Source organism: Corvus moneduloides, chromosome 5 (genome assembly GCF_009650955.1).
Source record: "Corvus moneduloides isolate bCorMon1 chromosome 5, bCorMon1.pri, whole genome shotgun sequence".
NCBI classification, from domain to species: Eukaryota; Metazoa; Chordata; class Aves; order Passeriformes; family Corvidae; genus Corvus; species Corvus moneduloides.
This window is the reverse complement of record NC_045480.1, coordinates 68,714,593-68,728,359: the sequence shown is the minus strand read 5'-3', so window position 1 is coordinate 68,728,359 and position 13,767 is coordinate 68,714,593. Positions and strand designations below refer to the sequence as shown.

Sequence of the window (13,767 nt, the reverse complement as noted above, 5' to 3'; positions counted from 1 at the left end):
CCTACAAACAGAACTTTTTTTCTAATGTCCTGTTGAACTATACTTCACGAAAGTGTAGAAAAAGGATGGACAGCTTAGTGTATCATGCTCACTATTGCTGCAGGAGAGTTGATGCAGTTAAACCAAGATTTGTTAATTAACTGCTCTAAGATGGAGATCATGCTGTAATCCCATTCTCAACAGTTTTTCCTCCTGAGGTTCATTCCTACCTGCCTGTTACTGTCATCTCTATATTGCTGGTATTTTCCTTAACTCATTTAGAACTCCTGAACAGTTTTCTCTTTCTTCCAGACAACTCCATGATGCTGCAAATAACCTTAAATAAGGTGCTGCCATGGCCCCTCCCTTCCTTCTCTCATGTTCTAAGATATCACGGATCTCTAGCACACAATTTGCATCTATGCACAGCCCGGCGCCCACCTCCCCTCCCTCACACAAGCACCAGTATTACCAGCTCACACTAGGACATAACAAAGAAAAAAACCTAAGGAAAAGACACTGGTGGTTGGTCTGTGGACCTAAAGTCCACTCACATATGATCCTTTATTCCATCCTTCCTCTCACTCCCATCAATTTAAACAGCAGCATCCACAACTGAGCCAAAAGTCTGATGGCCTTTACCTGCAAGAGTTTTTGGTCCTCACTTTGTTTGAAGGTATCTACAAACATGTGACACTTGATTGCAATTGGTTTGCCCCTTTTACTTCATTATGTAAATTTCCCCAGTTGCCTTCTTATCATGATCTCATTTTCAGTTCTTTTTTCATGCTATCTTATCACATCTTGATGCCAACAAGCAGACCAGGAACCTTCCCACCTCCATTCTTTCCAGCATCTCCTCTGCAATACCTTTGAGCACCTCTGTACAACTCAACCCTTGGGTCAATGTAATTATTTTCTTGCTTTTTTTGCCTGATTATTTCTTTTTCAGCAGTCATTCTTCAATCACAAAGTGTCTTTGCATTAACTATTGAAAATACTCCTGCTCCTGGACATACACAGAAGATTTCTCACCCTTCCAAGTGTATTGCATGTATCATCACGAGCAAGAAACTGAAATCTCTTCAAGTCATTGCTTTCAGGAGGTGCTATTTCAATACTATCTTCTCCCAGTATATAAGACACACTAAGTCCTTTCTACTTCACCATCCACCAAATCCTTTTAATTTTTTCATTGAAAAAGAAGAAAGGAAAAGAAACTTAAACCCTGGCACAAGCTATGAACATGTGCATAGAAAACTGAAGGGAAGGGAAATAATTAACAAGTAAGAATTGCTATGAAGGTCCATCTAACTAAACAGCTTATAGGAAAACCTGCAAGGTTTAAGTCTGAGCCACACTGATTAAAGCCAAAATGTTAATGCCTATAGAAATAGAAGACAAAAAGGTCTATGTAAGTTGTCATTATTAAAATGCCTTGGGGAAACTTTCTTATGGTAATTTAATCTGAAAAGGTTAAAACCTTAAACGGTATTATGTTCAGTCTGTAGGCTGTGCTTCCATACAATGAAAGAGGAACATACAGCTTGCTCTTGCAGAAACACTCACTGCTGTTATGTGACCCGTTAACTCCACAGATTTAAGGGAAAAGCCTAAAGAGAAACATGCCACAAAGTACTTAAGCTTCAGGCAATGCTCAACTTTCTAATGGTCTGGAGAACGCCAGAATACAAGAGTTTCCTATGAAACCCAGCATCAGTTACAAGTCTAAAGCCCCAGTTACATGTAAATACTCAAAAAGCTCCAGCAGAGTCAAGATGCTCTCACAAGGGCAAATTTACCTTCTGCAACTTCACTTTCAGTTCAGTGGATTTCAGTTCAGAATTTCTTTCACTGAGCTGGAAAGACAGGCTGAGTTGGCAGATTCTTTTTAACCTCTTGTGCATGCTCTTACAAAAATAGTTTCTCATCTCACCCATAAATTGCTATGATTTTCAGTTGGTATCTTGCTCCATCATTTCTGAGCATTAAATACATCATAAATAAACAGAACAACTTGATTTTAACTGTAATGAGATCGTTTTTAACTGTAATGAGATAGTTTTTAACTGAAAACTCCTACTAAAAGGAGAACTCAATCTTCTAACAGATCAAGCTCTTCTGGGCTAGGGTCCAACTAACTTCAGAATTCTAGTCAAGCATAAGTGAAAGATGTAGGAATGGACAAAAATCTGGGAAAGTACAGAAGTAGAATGCTGCTTATTTACACATCTAAAACATTGGTAAGAAAAATTCCCTTTAGACACTGAAAGCTTTTATTTAGCTAAGGGATTTTTTAATGCCACATTCATTCTTAGGTACGACCTCTGAGGACAGACTAACAAACTGGAATTATTTAATTTCAAGTAGAGATGAAAGAGAATAAAGCTGTTTTCAAATACGTAGAAGGCTGTCCCAAAAAGGAAAGAAAGAATCTCTTCTCCATGTCTCTGGAGAACACCTTAAGTAGTAAAATCTTAGATTATAGCAAAAAAAACCAACTCAGGATAACATACAGCTTTTTTTTCTAGAAGAACTGTGAAGCATAAGAGCAGATGAAGCCAGCATCTTCAGTTTTTTCTGTCTGGTGAAAGAGATGCTGGACTTGATTTTTCTGAGCTCCCCTTCCAACCTTCTCGAGGTTCAAATCAGTCTATTGCACATTTGAACTTCACACTTGGTAAACGAATAAACACACTGGAGGTTTAATAACTTTCTTCTTTAAAGGGTCTTGTAAATTAATTTATCATGCATTCAGGTCCTTCTTTGCATGAAAAAGGATACAGTTAGTTTCTACCATTTATAGTTCTATAAAATTAAGAGAGACTGACAAAATCTGTATCTTCATGCCTTCCCTGCAACCCCTGGAGAGCAACAGCTCCCAAGACTGTACTGGAGCTCTGGAAGCAGAGGGAGAGGCTCTGTAGCAGCCCTTTCCAGAATTAAGTAGATTAGAGAAAGAGATGTAGATCATTCCCAGGCAGTCTGAGACCTGGGTGAGAAAAACCGAGTCATTTATCATCTATAAAAGATTAATACTGAATTAGTAATATCTTTTAGAGTGAATTGATAGAAATCCCAGCAGCTTTTGGGTTTCCAGTAGCCCAAGCACAGGTATCTGTAACTGTCTCCAATGTGCTGCCTCTCACTGTCACCTTTTCACAGCAGTCTCAGAACCTGGTGCTGCAAACTGCAGCAGAATCACATACTGTGGTTAATTCATTAGCAAGGGAAACTCTTAACTTTGTAGGGTGCAACATCAAAACTCGTTAAAGTCAGGATACTCTTAATTCATCTCAAATTTACTCCAAAATGCACTCAAATTTTTGCAATTAACAATAAGGTACTCCATACCAGCAAAAAGCTCACTAGTTAATTGTTCAATAAAGCCTACACAATCCATTATAATTTTTATTATATTACTGACTTCAAAGATGGTACAAGGAGTTCTAAAAATGAACAGCTTCTTCACACTTCATCTGTTATCGTTTACAACTCAATGTCTAAATCTTTTCCTTCGTCTAAGCAAGAAAAATGCATTTCAGTACTGCAGATTGAAAGTTCCTGGACAAAAGTCACAGTACGTCTGCTGAACAAACCACTGTTTTTCTACGTTGTCAGACAAAGAATCCAGAACCTGAAATAACACTTGTTACCCCGTATCACTTAGATAGGAGTAAAAACTCTGTCACCTACAACTTGCAACTTTCTGATGATACACGACTCTTGAGGGAAAAGGGAAGAAAAAGATAAAAAAATAACTTAGTAACAGGGAAAGTCAATACAGGTGAAGGGCTGGGGGGGAGGAAATGCTTGTTAGCATTGGCTGACGCTCAGAAGTTTTTCTTCTGAATTCTGCCCTTTATTTTTGCCCTTTATATTACTAGGTTTCCATTATATTGCCAAAGACACAACACCAGAGGCTCAATCCTTTGGAGTTCTCCAAGCAGGCAGAAGGAACTTTACATAGATCAGCTACTGGCACAAGAACTGCTGCACTTTAACGCTGTCCAAAGGAGTGACTCATATCACTCATACAAGGCTTTCAAATTTAATCAGTGTAAACCCCTGCTTCAAACTTGCAGTCAGCAGAGAACCTTACATGACCTCTCACACCTCTTACAGCCAAGTCTACAGATATTTGCATATTCTAGAGAACTATAAAATTGTTTGGCTTTTTACATCACTTAACATTATTGGTCACATTAAATGACAAGGTAAATCTGTTGAGCACGCAGAGATCAGGAGTTAGAAACAGAAGAAAAGCTGTGACAGTCTGGGAATCTGCAAAAGGAACCACTGCACTGAATTTAGCATCAGCATGCATAGAATGTGGTGTCCTTTCTGAAAAAAAAAAAAAGGATACTTAAGCTCTGGGGTACAGCTTCCCTATATTCATTTCTGGTAAAGAGGATGTAACATCAGTTTGAGAAAACTTCCATTAAGTTCTTATAGAGTCACAAATTCGTTCAGCAGCTCTTTCTGGTTTTGTTTTGTGGCTTTACTTCTTTTAAATTTCTATTTTTTTGGGTCTCTAAGTGGAAATCTGAATTCACAGCTTCGTTCTTTTTCCTGATGAAAGTCACTTAGATCAGACCCTCTCACAATAAAGTAGTTGTATGAGAAATACTTCAGTAATACAATTTTAGGATACTTCACAAGCAAAAAACACTTGGACATCACTGACCCAAAGTCAATACATGAGACATAAGGATGTGAAAGGTCTTAAAAGATTTGAAGTTCCCTGAAAAGACACTCAGAAAGAATGAAACTTCATCTGTGAGTGAGAGCAAAGCAGCTCCATCTGCACCAGGCTGCTGGGAGATGTGGAAATTCACCTTTTTTTTTTTTTTGTGATTTATTAATTGCAGCAACACACCCAAGCAAAATTCAATATTTGCTTTAGGTTTGTACTAGACCAACACACACCAAAGGTGAGTTTGGTGCAAGTCTAAAAACATGGTGTTATTTAACACGTTCCACCTCTAAATTCTCTATCCCAGGAGCTTTGGTCTTGGGTATCTTTCAAACTCAAGAGCAACGGCTGCAAATGAAGCAAGCTCTGCCTCCCACCAGTAATCCCAACTGCAGCACAGTACATGGGAATTATATGCCTTTCCCTACTGTCTGAAGGTGTTTAACGTCATCTCCTCTGTCTGAAAGACATACACCAGGAACATAAGGGAAATGCCTTTCTGCAGCTTAGTTTACACAAATTTCAGCATTGTCCACAGTTTGTATCAGAGTTCCTCCATGCCCTCATGGCCTTGGATAAGTGGTATCTGCCTGTATTCCTACCAAATCACTGGAAGCATAAACTTGCTGCAGCAAAACCAAAACAACCCTGGAGACAGCATTGCAAAATTTGGGTTATTCCGACTTTAACTCTTCTTTATGAACAGGGAAGAAGAGCCTAATAGACCTTTTGAATTAAATTCTCTGTCTATCACATCATTTTTCCTTAACTTCTGGTGTCTGTAACATCTTTGTTACCTTCTGCTTTACTTTCACTGAAAATTTGAGTGAGGGTTCAGCTCTCTCCCTCACATTTAAGGCTGCTTTCTGCTCCAGCACTGAGTGCCTGATAAGAAAAGTGCTGTAAGTAGCTGTTCTTTCTCTCAGCTGTCAGCGCAGCAACAAATGCAAAATGTTAAATACATTTGTCTAACTCAGCCCTTCCTGTTCTTCAAAACTGCAACATCTGCCCCTGAACGAATTTTTAGGGCATTTAAAGCTTATAAATGCATATGACGTTTAAATAGCATGAGAAACTCTGAGGGTCATCAGTTGCACATGTATCACTATGACCATCAGGACTGCTGAAAATCTATTTAAGAAACATCCTTCAGGAAAACATGTCACTATTTTAACTAACAAACTTTATATTGTTTACAAACTGGCATGTTACAAGACATTAGGAAGTTTTTCTTTCTTGCTATTTCCAGGACAATTAGCACAAAAATAGAGTGGTGTCATCTTGTTTAGCACTTATGAAGAGAAGTCTTTCCATTTTAGGCCATTGAATACATGGCTGGCTCTGGAAGAGCTGTGAAAAGCAGAGCAAAAATTTGACAGTGCCTTTAAAGAAAAATATTTCCCCTCTTGTACCGAATAAACTAAAAGAAGGCAAAAATCAATGGAGCACTGAGACAAGCACTTTGTGCTTCTTCAGTGCCTTTACACAAGGGGAGAAGCAATCTTATCTGACTGTTAAGTCTTCCTAGAACTCATTTCACATTACAACGACTTTACCTTGCCATAAACACACCAGAGCAGAGGACTGAAGCGCTCCGTGGCAAGTCTTAGAAACCATGGAACATCCTAAATTACAATTTTGTTAAAACATTTCTTGCATGGTTTATGTATTAGCAAAGGTTCAATTAAACAAATGGCTGAGGTGTTTGATGGTGGGAAGGGGCTTGCCAAGTGCCTCTTTGTTTGTGGACAAAGATTGTATCACCCAGCAGAACAAGCTCGCGGTGCCGCTGCCAACAGCCACCTCCTGGTCCCCTGCCACAGTGCTGAAAACTTGTATTCCCAGCACAGCACCTTGTCTCCAACACCTCATCTCCCTTAAATCTGAAACAGGAGAATGAAGACCATCCACCACAGCTGCTTTTGAGAGCAGGAGATCAGGGTAAGTGGGAGCAAGGGGATACATGAAGGGTGAAAAGAAAAATCTTGACTGAAGCTGTTGTACTACCTCGTAAGAATTTTTAGTGTAGTAATAGATCACAATCATTGCTGCAAAATTTGAGAAGGAAAAGACTATTACCGGATGTCGTGCCTATTTTATTTTTCCAATACAAAACCAAGAATGCTGTGTATTGACCTAAATACTCAGAACAGCCCATCATTAAACCCCGTGCTCATAAAAATCAGTCTAAAAAGCTGAGTCTGACTAACCAGTATCTCTTACATTTTATATTTCAGTTGCATTTTTGTCTAAAGACATTTACCTAGCTCCTGTTCTGTGCAGTAAGGCAATCAATTTTAGAAGAGAGGAAGGATTCCAGCTCTTACTTAGAACTTGCCTGTACTAAATTAGTAAGATTTCCCTGTAATAGACTTTTAAACATAAACAGGCTCTTACTCACCAGATTAATCCACTTTCATGATTTTAAAAGACTGCCTGAAGCTAGATGGCCAGTCAGCTATTCCATTTATAGACACTTAATTGCACCCAGTTTTTATTCATTAGAATTTAAGAGGGCTTAATACCTCTGAAATTAGGACCCAAATAGCTGTTAGAAGTTGCATATTCACTTAGCAGCAAGCAAAAATTCCAGAACTAGTCTCGGTTTAGAGTATTTGTTTTAAGACACTACACTGAGAACAATGTAGACATGCATCCTGTTTATTCAGCAGGCAAGGACATAATGGCCATCAGAACTGGAAGGCTCCTTTACACCACTACGACGATAAGAGCAAGCACTACAGTTCAACCTCAGTACTCGTCTCCTCAGTCTTAGCAGTCAGGGGGAAAAAAAAAAATAGAGGAATTTTTTTTAATACTGCGAACATCAGGCAATAAACCCTCAAGTACCACAAAAAGTTACACCACTACAGAGTACCAAAAAATTTCAGTTTAACCAATATTCCAGAGGAGTTTTATACTGGCAACACAATCAACTGGAGCTGTGTTGATGAAGACAAGCCTTGTCCTTCACGAATTTTCCTTCATTGTGACTCAAAGGAATAAAGACCAATAGACACACACTGACACACAGGCTGTGCTCAAGATTGTACATTGTTCTAAGTAGATCTATGGATATACACTGTTATATACATGCAATATATCCTTTCATATGTCCTTATCCTCACAGAAACAGAATTACCAGTGGCATACTCCGGAGACTATGGTTTGTTTGGGAACACTAATACAAAAAAATCCGGTTTTTTTTTCCATTCAGCTTAGATAGCTGACAAACCTCTTAAGGGGCAGGGTGAACCCTCTTGATCAATTTCTGATCCCCTCAACACTCTGAAGTACTTACAAAAGAAGTAGCAATAAAGATTTGACACAATCTGTGCATATTGTCAGAAGTAACATAAGGAGTTAATTGACATTTTCCTACCACATATTTTTAGACAAACATAAAACTGATGTGCTGGATCAGACCCAGAGATCCATTAGCCCAGTCTCCTCTTAGAGAGAGGATGTTATTGGAAGCTTTTCCAAGGGTCCTATTAGGTCTGTTTCAGGTCTGTGAAGGACAACTGCCCTACCTTTATGGCACATGGAGACCATGGACTAGGTATTTTCCACTCTGAAGTCAGTTACTTTCAAGTCTTTCCAAAACACCCAGTTACATCTGAGGGTATTAATATACAAATGTAAATAAATTCACTATTAATAATAAACTTTGTTTTTAAAGTGAATATTTATTTATGTCAGCTATAACGACAAAGTTAGATTTTTCCATGGTAAGTCTGTAAGCTCTGACAGAGATAACAAGCCATGAAACAAACATGTTTGGAACTATCTGCATCTTAGGCTCACTGGAAGGAAGACCTAAACAGCAGATTTTTTTTGTTTATTTTGGTTTTGTTTTCAATAGGTTTTTTTTTTTTTTTTAATTTGTTTTTACCTTTTAAATGCTTCAGCAGGGTTCCTCTCACATTCCCCGGGCTGCAACAGACTTTGAATAGCAGGATCTCTTAGTTTGTCCTCATATCCCGGGATCAGTCCACTGCGGCATATTTGTGTGACTAAACCTCTAATAAAGCCTCCAACACAGAGTGTGTCAGAGTCCTGGGCCCTGCAGAAATGGAAGGCCAGAGCCTGGCGATGTAAGCCTCTTTGCAGGTTTGCAGGTGAGCTTGGCCACAGTAACTCAGTGCAGAGAGCTGTCTTCCCACTACCGGGGCCTCCTACCAACAATACACCCCAGGCAGCTCCTTTCCCAGAGACACCACCGGTGTTATTCCCAGAATTTCCTACAAGAGATGGTTTGTTGGCAGCACTACTGCCGCAGCTAGCTTTCTCCTGGAGGCAGTGCTGAAGCTTGTGGAAAACCCACTCCCTACAGTAAAACTGCTTTCCCTGCAGCAAGCTGGTTTGAGCCATCTTATAAAGCTTCTTCTCTTGGATGTGTCATAAGCTGCAGCACATCTTCAACATCTCAGGAGCAGGGAGACACACGTTCATCCGGCACAGGACAATCCTGTGCACAGAACTCGACAGAGGTGACGGCAACTGGCCACCCTTCCTCGTAAAACTCAAGAGCCTCTTCTCTGCAGGAAGGGTGTCACTCCATCTGTGCACCGTGCTGGGATCAGCATGGCACAATCACAGCTCAGCTGACATCGTGCAGGGGCGGCTGGTACCAGCCCTCAGCAAGACTTCTGGTGTGGCTCACAAGTTCATGCAGCTCCATGGCTGCATCTGTGGTTTAGGCAGTTGTGTGTGTTCCCAGTGTACAAGGGAGACAATACATCTGGAAAAACTTGAGGGAAAGCCAACTTTGCAGTGTATACTAAATGCCTTTCAACTCTAGGCATTAATCTCTCTGGATATACATACAGAAAAAGCTGTCCATAATAAAATGTTTCTTCTGGGAATTTCATAAAAAAAGTGATTTTTCTTCAGTGTACTATATACACACCACAAACGTGGCAAGTACCCCTGACTAAAGCAGCCAGTCTGGACAGCAAGCTTTGCAGACTTCATACATCTGAGAGAGTGTCTGAGAAATGCTTCACATTATGGTTTCTTATGGAATACAGGAGACGGGGGAAAAAAAAATGTTTACAGCTTCTTATTTCAATACATTCGTAGTGTCTTCTTCAGGAACTTGGATTCTTACTGAACCTGTTCTCAGGTATCTCAATCGCAAGATGTCAGAAGAGACAACATCTTCCCCTAGAGCTCTGAAATAAAGGAAGACAGCACTTTTAACCCTACATGCAAGTCATAATTCAGTCAGCTGCAAACGCAGACAACAAAGAGCAAAGTCAAGGGCTCGTATTCCTTATTTTTGCTAATACTGTTAAACTAATCAAAAGAGCCGTTTTAAAGAAAATTTGTTGTTACGAGGTGTGATCAGCCACATGCAAAAAACCCAACAACAAACAATGAGCAGATATGACAGTGGCCTCAAAACCACAGCAAGTCTTGCATTTTCTCCCGAGGAGAACTGAATATATCCCTTCATCCCAGAAACATTCCTCCTAGCGAAGCTTCATCACCGAATCCTCTCCTCACCCCATTTTCCTCCTGCCGGCTGCGGGCGTTTTTGGGAGTTTGTGTTGCAGGGCAGCGCTGCTCCCCGCACGCTTCTTTGTTCGCGGCAGCGGCGCCCGGCAGCCCGGGGTCACGGCGTGACACCCCGCGCCACCGCCCCGTGCCCCCGGCGGCACCCCCGCACCCCGAGCCACCACCCGAGCCCGGGCTGAGCTTCAGCCCCGCGCCCTCCCAGCCCGGGCACCACCGCGCAGGCACGGCTCGGGAGCCGCTCGGGAGCCACTCGGCAGCGCGACCACCTCCCTCCGGGAAAACCCCCGAGCAGCTGGGGAGCGCCCCAGCCCTTCCTCTGCCTCTCGCCCCCCGGCGCGGCGCCACACGCCCTGCGCCCGCCGCCCTCTGCCGCGCGCACACCCGGCTCCGCACGGGGACCCGGGCACCCGCTCCGCGCCCGGCGGGGACCCCGCAGCCCCGGGGCCGGTGTCAGCCCCGCCCGGGCAGGGGCCTCCTCCCGCCGCTCGCTCACCTCCGCCGCCGCCTCGGCGCGGCAGCTCCTCCAGACGGCTCCTCTCGCCGCTGCCCGCGCCCCTCCTCTTCCTCCGCCCGGCCCCTGGGCTCCCGCCCCCGGGCGCCGCCGTGCCAGGGCCGCGGCCACCCCGCTCCGCGACTGCCTCAGCCCGCCCGGTGCTCTCCCTCCTCGGCACCTCCCTCGCTCCCCGCTCCGGCCGCCCCGGCCCCGCCTCAGCCCGCCCCCCTTCCCCTCCGGCGGCGGGGACATCTGGGGCGAAGTAGTGCGGAGCGGAGGGAGACGGGCGGTGCCCCTCGCCGCCGCCCCGGGCTTTGTCCCGGCCCCGGGGCCGCCCTCCGTCCCGCCCGCTCCCCGGCGCCTCCCGCCGCGGCCCTGCAGGGGGCGGCCGCGCCTCCCGCCGCGGGCCTGAGCCGCCGTCCCGGCCGCGCTTCGCGGCAGCGAAACTTGAGGGGGAAAGGTCCTGTCTGGAGGCGAGCCCTCCGTTACCCCGGGGCGGACACGGCTCCTCACTTTAAAACCTTTTTTGACTCTTCTTTGCAAGCGAAGCGCAGACCTCAGGGCTTTTCTCATTGCCTTTTCTCCTTTTTGCCCTGAACTGGCCCATTTCAGGCAGAATTCCCATTAATTACCCTGACAGCCTCCCCAGATAGTAGCGCCAATTCTGAACCTTTTCCACCTTCCCCGCCTTGCTTCTGGGGATATACAGATCCAAAAATCGTGTTTCCAAGACTCTCAGAGCTCCAAGGGGCATCCCCCATCCTTCCCTTATGCAACATTAAAGTTGAGCTTTAAAGCTTGAGCTTTACAGTTTGTGGGTCCCTACAAACCCTTCGAACAGGGGACCTTAATATGGAAGAAACCAGGCTAGAACTTCCTCCAGGACAATTTTGACATGGAAGAAAACAGGATGGATCTTGCTCCAGGACACCTTTACGAGGCCCTTGTAAAGCCCCTTCCACTCATGGCAACAAAGCAACCACTCTCCTCCTTTATTTTGTCTGTGACAGAGCAAGGGAAGGATTTCCATTAAAATTTGCTCCCCTCGGAGCTGGCTGCATTAGCTATGATAAGGCACTTTTCCATCAAGGATCAAGGTCTTTACAGCTGCTAAATAGTGCCTTCATTTGAGCATGGCTCTGTATGGTTTCATACACCAGGTAATTACAGCATTGTGGAGTACACACTGAATATATCCATAGCGTACAACGGAGCGATTTAGGGCCCTTCAAGGAGCGTCCCGGGATTCTTTGCAGGAGCAAAATGAAAAATTAAATAAATTCAGTTGGTGTACTGAAGAGCTTAGAAAAACAAGTCTGTCTGCTTCTGAAAACCAGTAGAACAAGTTTGAAGCACCTTTGGAAGCAGTGAATTACAAATTTGCAGAGCAATTGGGAGTGGGGGAGAAACAGAAATAAGATTAGTAGTAAGAAAATGTGTGGTTGTTTTGTTTTGGGTTTTTTTAAGTTTTCTGACTTGGTTGGGTTTTTTTGACCTTACACTTTAGGCAAATAATCTTCTCTAGGCTTGTTTTTTTCCCAGCTGCACCACCCTTCCATTTCGAAATGTTGTGGAAACTCAAGACTCCCAAAACTAATGCTAGTACAAGTTCAAGAGACTTTGAACTGTAAAATATTTTCTTTTCTCTTTTTTTCTTTTTTTTTCTTTTAACAGTAAAGGGATAGAGACACATAATGGTTGGAGTGATGGGATTGCAGCTCTGGTCTGCTGAGCAGGCTAGAGAAAAAACAGAGGTTGACAAAGAGAAAAAAATGTAAAAAGCCCACAAGAAATAATTGCGGGTTCAACATGTTAAGAAGCAGATCTTGGCACAAGCATTAGACTGGTAGGTGACCCGGGCAGAAAAAAAAGGAAATTGGACAATGATGAGATGCAGGGGAAAGTGCAACTTCTGCCTTTCTGATGACCAAGACACAAATGAAAACCCAATTTAGATGAAAAGGCCCTATCAGATTTCACAACATCCTAGTGAATATAGTGAAGCAGGTGGAGTAACAGCATGGTTTGCTAAAATCAGATATTTAAATGTAAGCATGATGGAGTTATAGATAATAACTGTGAAAATACTTAACCTTTCCATGCTAATACATAAACCCTACAACAAAACAGGTGACAATAATTTGATTTTAGCGTGGTACAGAGGACACAAAATAATTAACCCCCTAAAACTAACTGGTGGGCGCTGCATCTGAGCTAACTTTCCCTTCAGGATATCACTCGTACAGCTGACATCAGGAGTATGAAATACTTGTTGGAATTACAAAGGGAAGAAGGAGAGGGGAAGGGAGGGAGGAACAGAAGTTGGAAAAAAACGTGGCAGGCCTACGGTATAATTAGGCAAAATGTTGCAAAGTCCAAAGTATGACCTTTCAAACAAATTTCAATGTACAACCTAAAGGTGAAGGTTGGGAATGGCCTTGCACTGACACCCACCCCCCCCCCCCCCAGATTGCTACTAGGAAGCAAAAGCATATAAACACTTTCAATGATAAATCCATTTCTCTAAAAAAAGAAAAAAATCTGAAAAATAAGTTCAAAGGGTTAAAAACCCAAGGTTGTCATGAAGAGGCACAGCCGCTTCGGCTGCGATCTTTCATCTGTACACAAGAAACTAAGACCCTGAAGTCAACCTTCAAAAGCAAGGGAGGCATTTTGTTATCGAGATTATTTGCGTAATAGCTCCTATACCTAACGTGACAGCTCAGATGACATCATCCTGGTGAATTATTATAGCTAAGGGTCAGATATTTCTGATACAATTGTGCAATGTTGTAGTTAATGAGACAGTATCAGGATAAGAACCAAACCTTATTTTTGTGGTTTTGTATAACTTAGTTTGACACAGATAGCAAACAAGCCACGATCTAATTGGCTGCAACCTTGCAGGCTACAAGACTGACAGATAAGGCCTAAAAGAAGATGAAACAGAGCAAAATTTCCTATCTGAAAAAAACCCCCAACAAACCCCCCTCTATACTTTTAGTTTCAGTGATCTGAAGCTGTGGGAGCCTTCCTGGTTAACCTGAGCCACACTGAGGCACCTGATTTTAAATGA

At 42.9% G+C, this 13,767-nt stretch overlaps 1 protein-coding gene across 2 annotated transcripts in view; it reads right to left on the bottom strand.

Moving 5' to 3' along the window:
• ANKRD50 (ankyrin repeat domain 50) overlaps nt 1-10,823 on the bottom strand; it is a 39,801-nt gene extending 28,978 nt beyond the window's left edge. Inside the window, exons 1-2 of one of the 2 annotated variants that reach the window (XM_032108798.1) lie at nt 10,692-10,823; nt 8,571-9,852 (exon numbers count right to left, since the gene is read on the bottom strand). In XM_032108798.1, coding sequence (XP_031964689.1) covers nt 8,571-9,049 — 479 coding nt within the window. In that variant the 5' untranslated portion in view covers nt 9,050-9,852; nt 10,692-10,823. The other variant, XM_032108799.1, reaches the window with a different exon arrangement.
• Nucleotides 10,824-13,767: the final 2,944 nt, after the last annotated feature.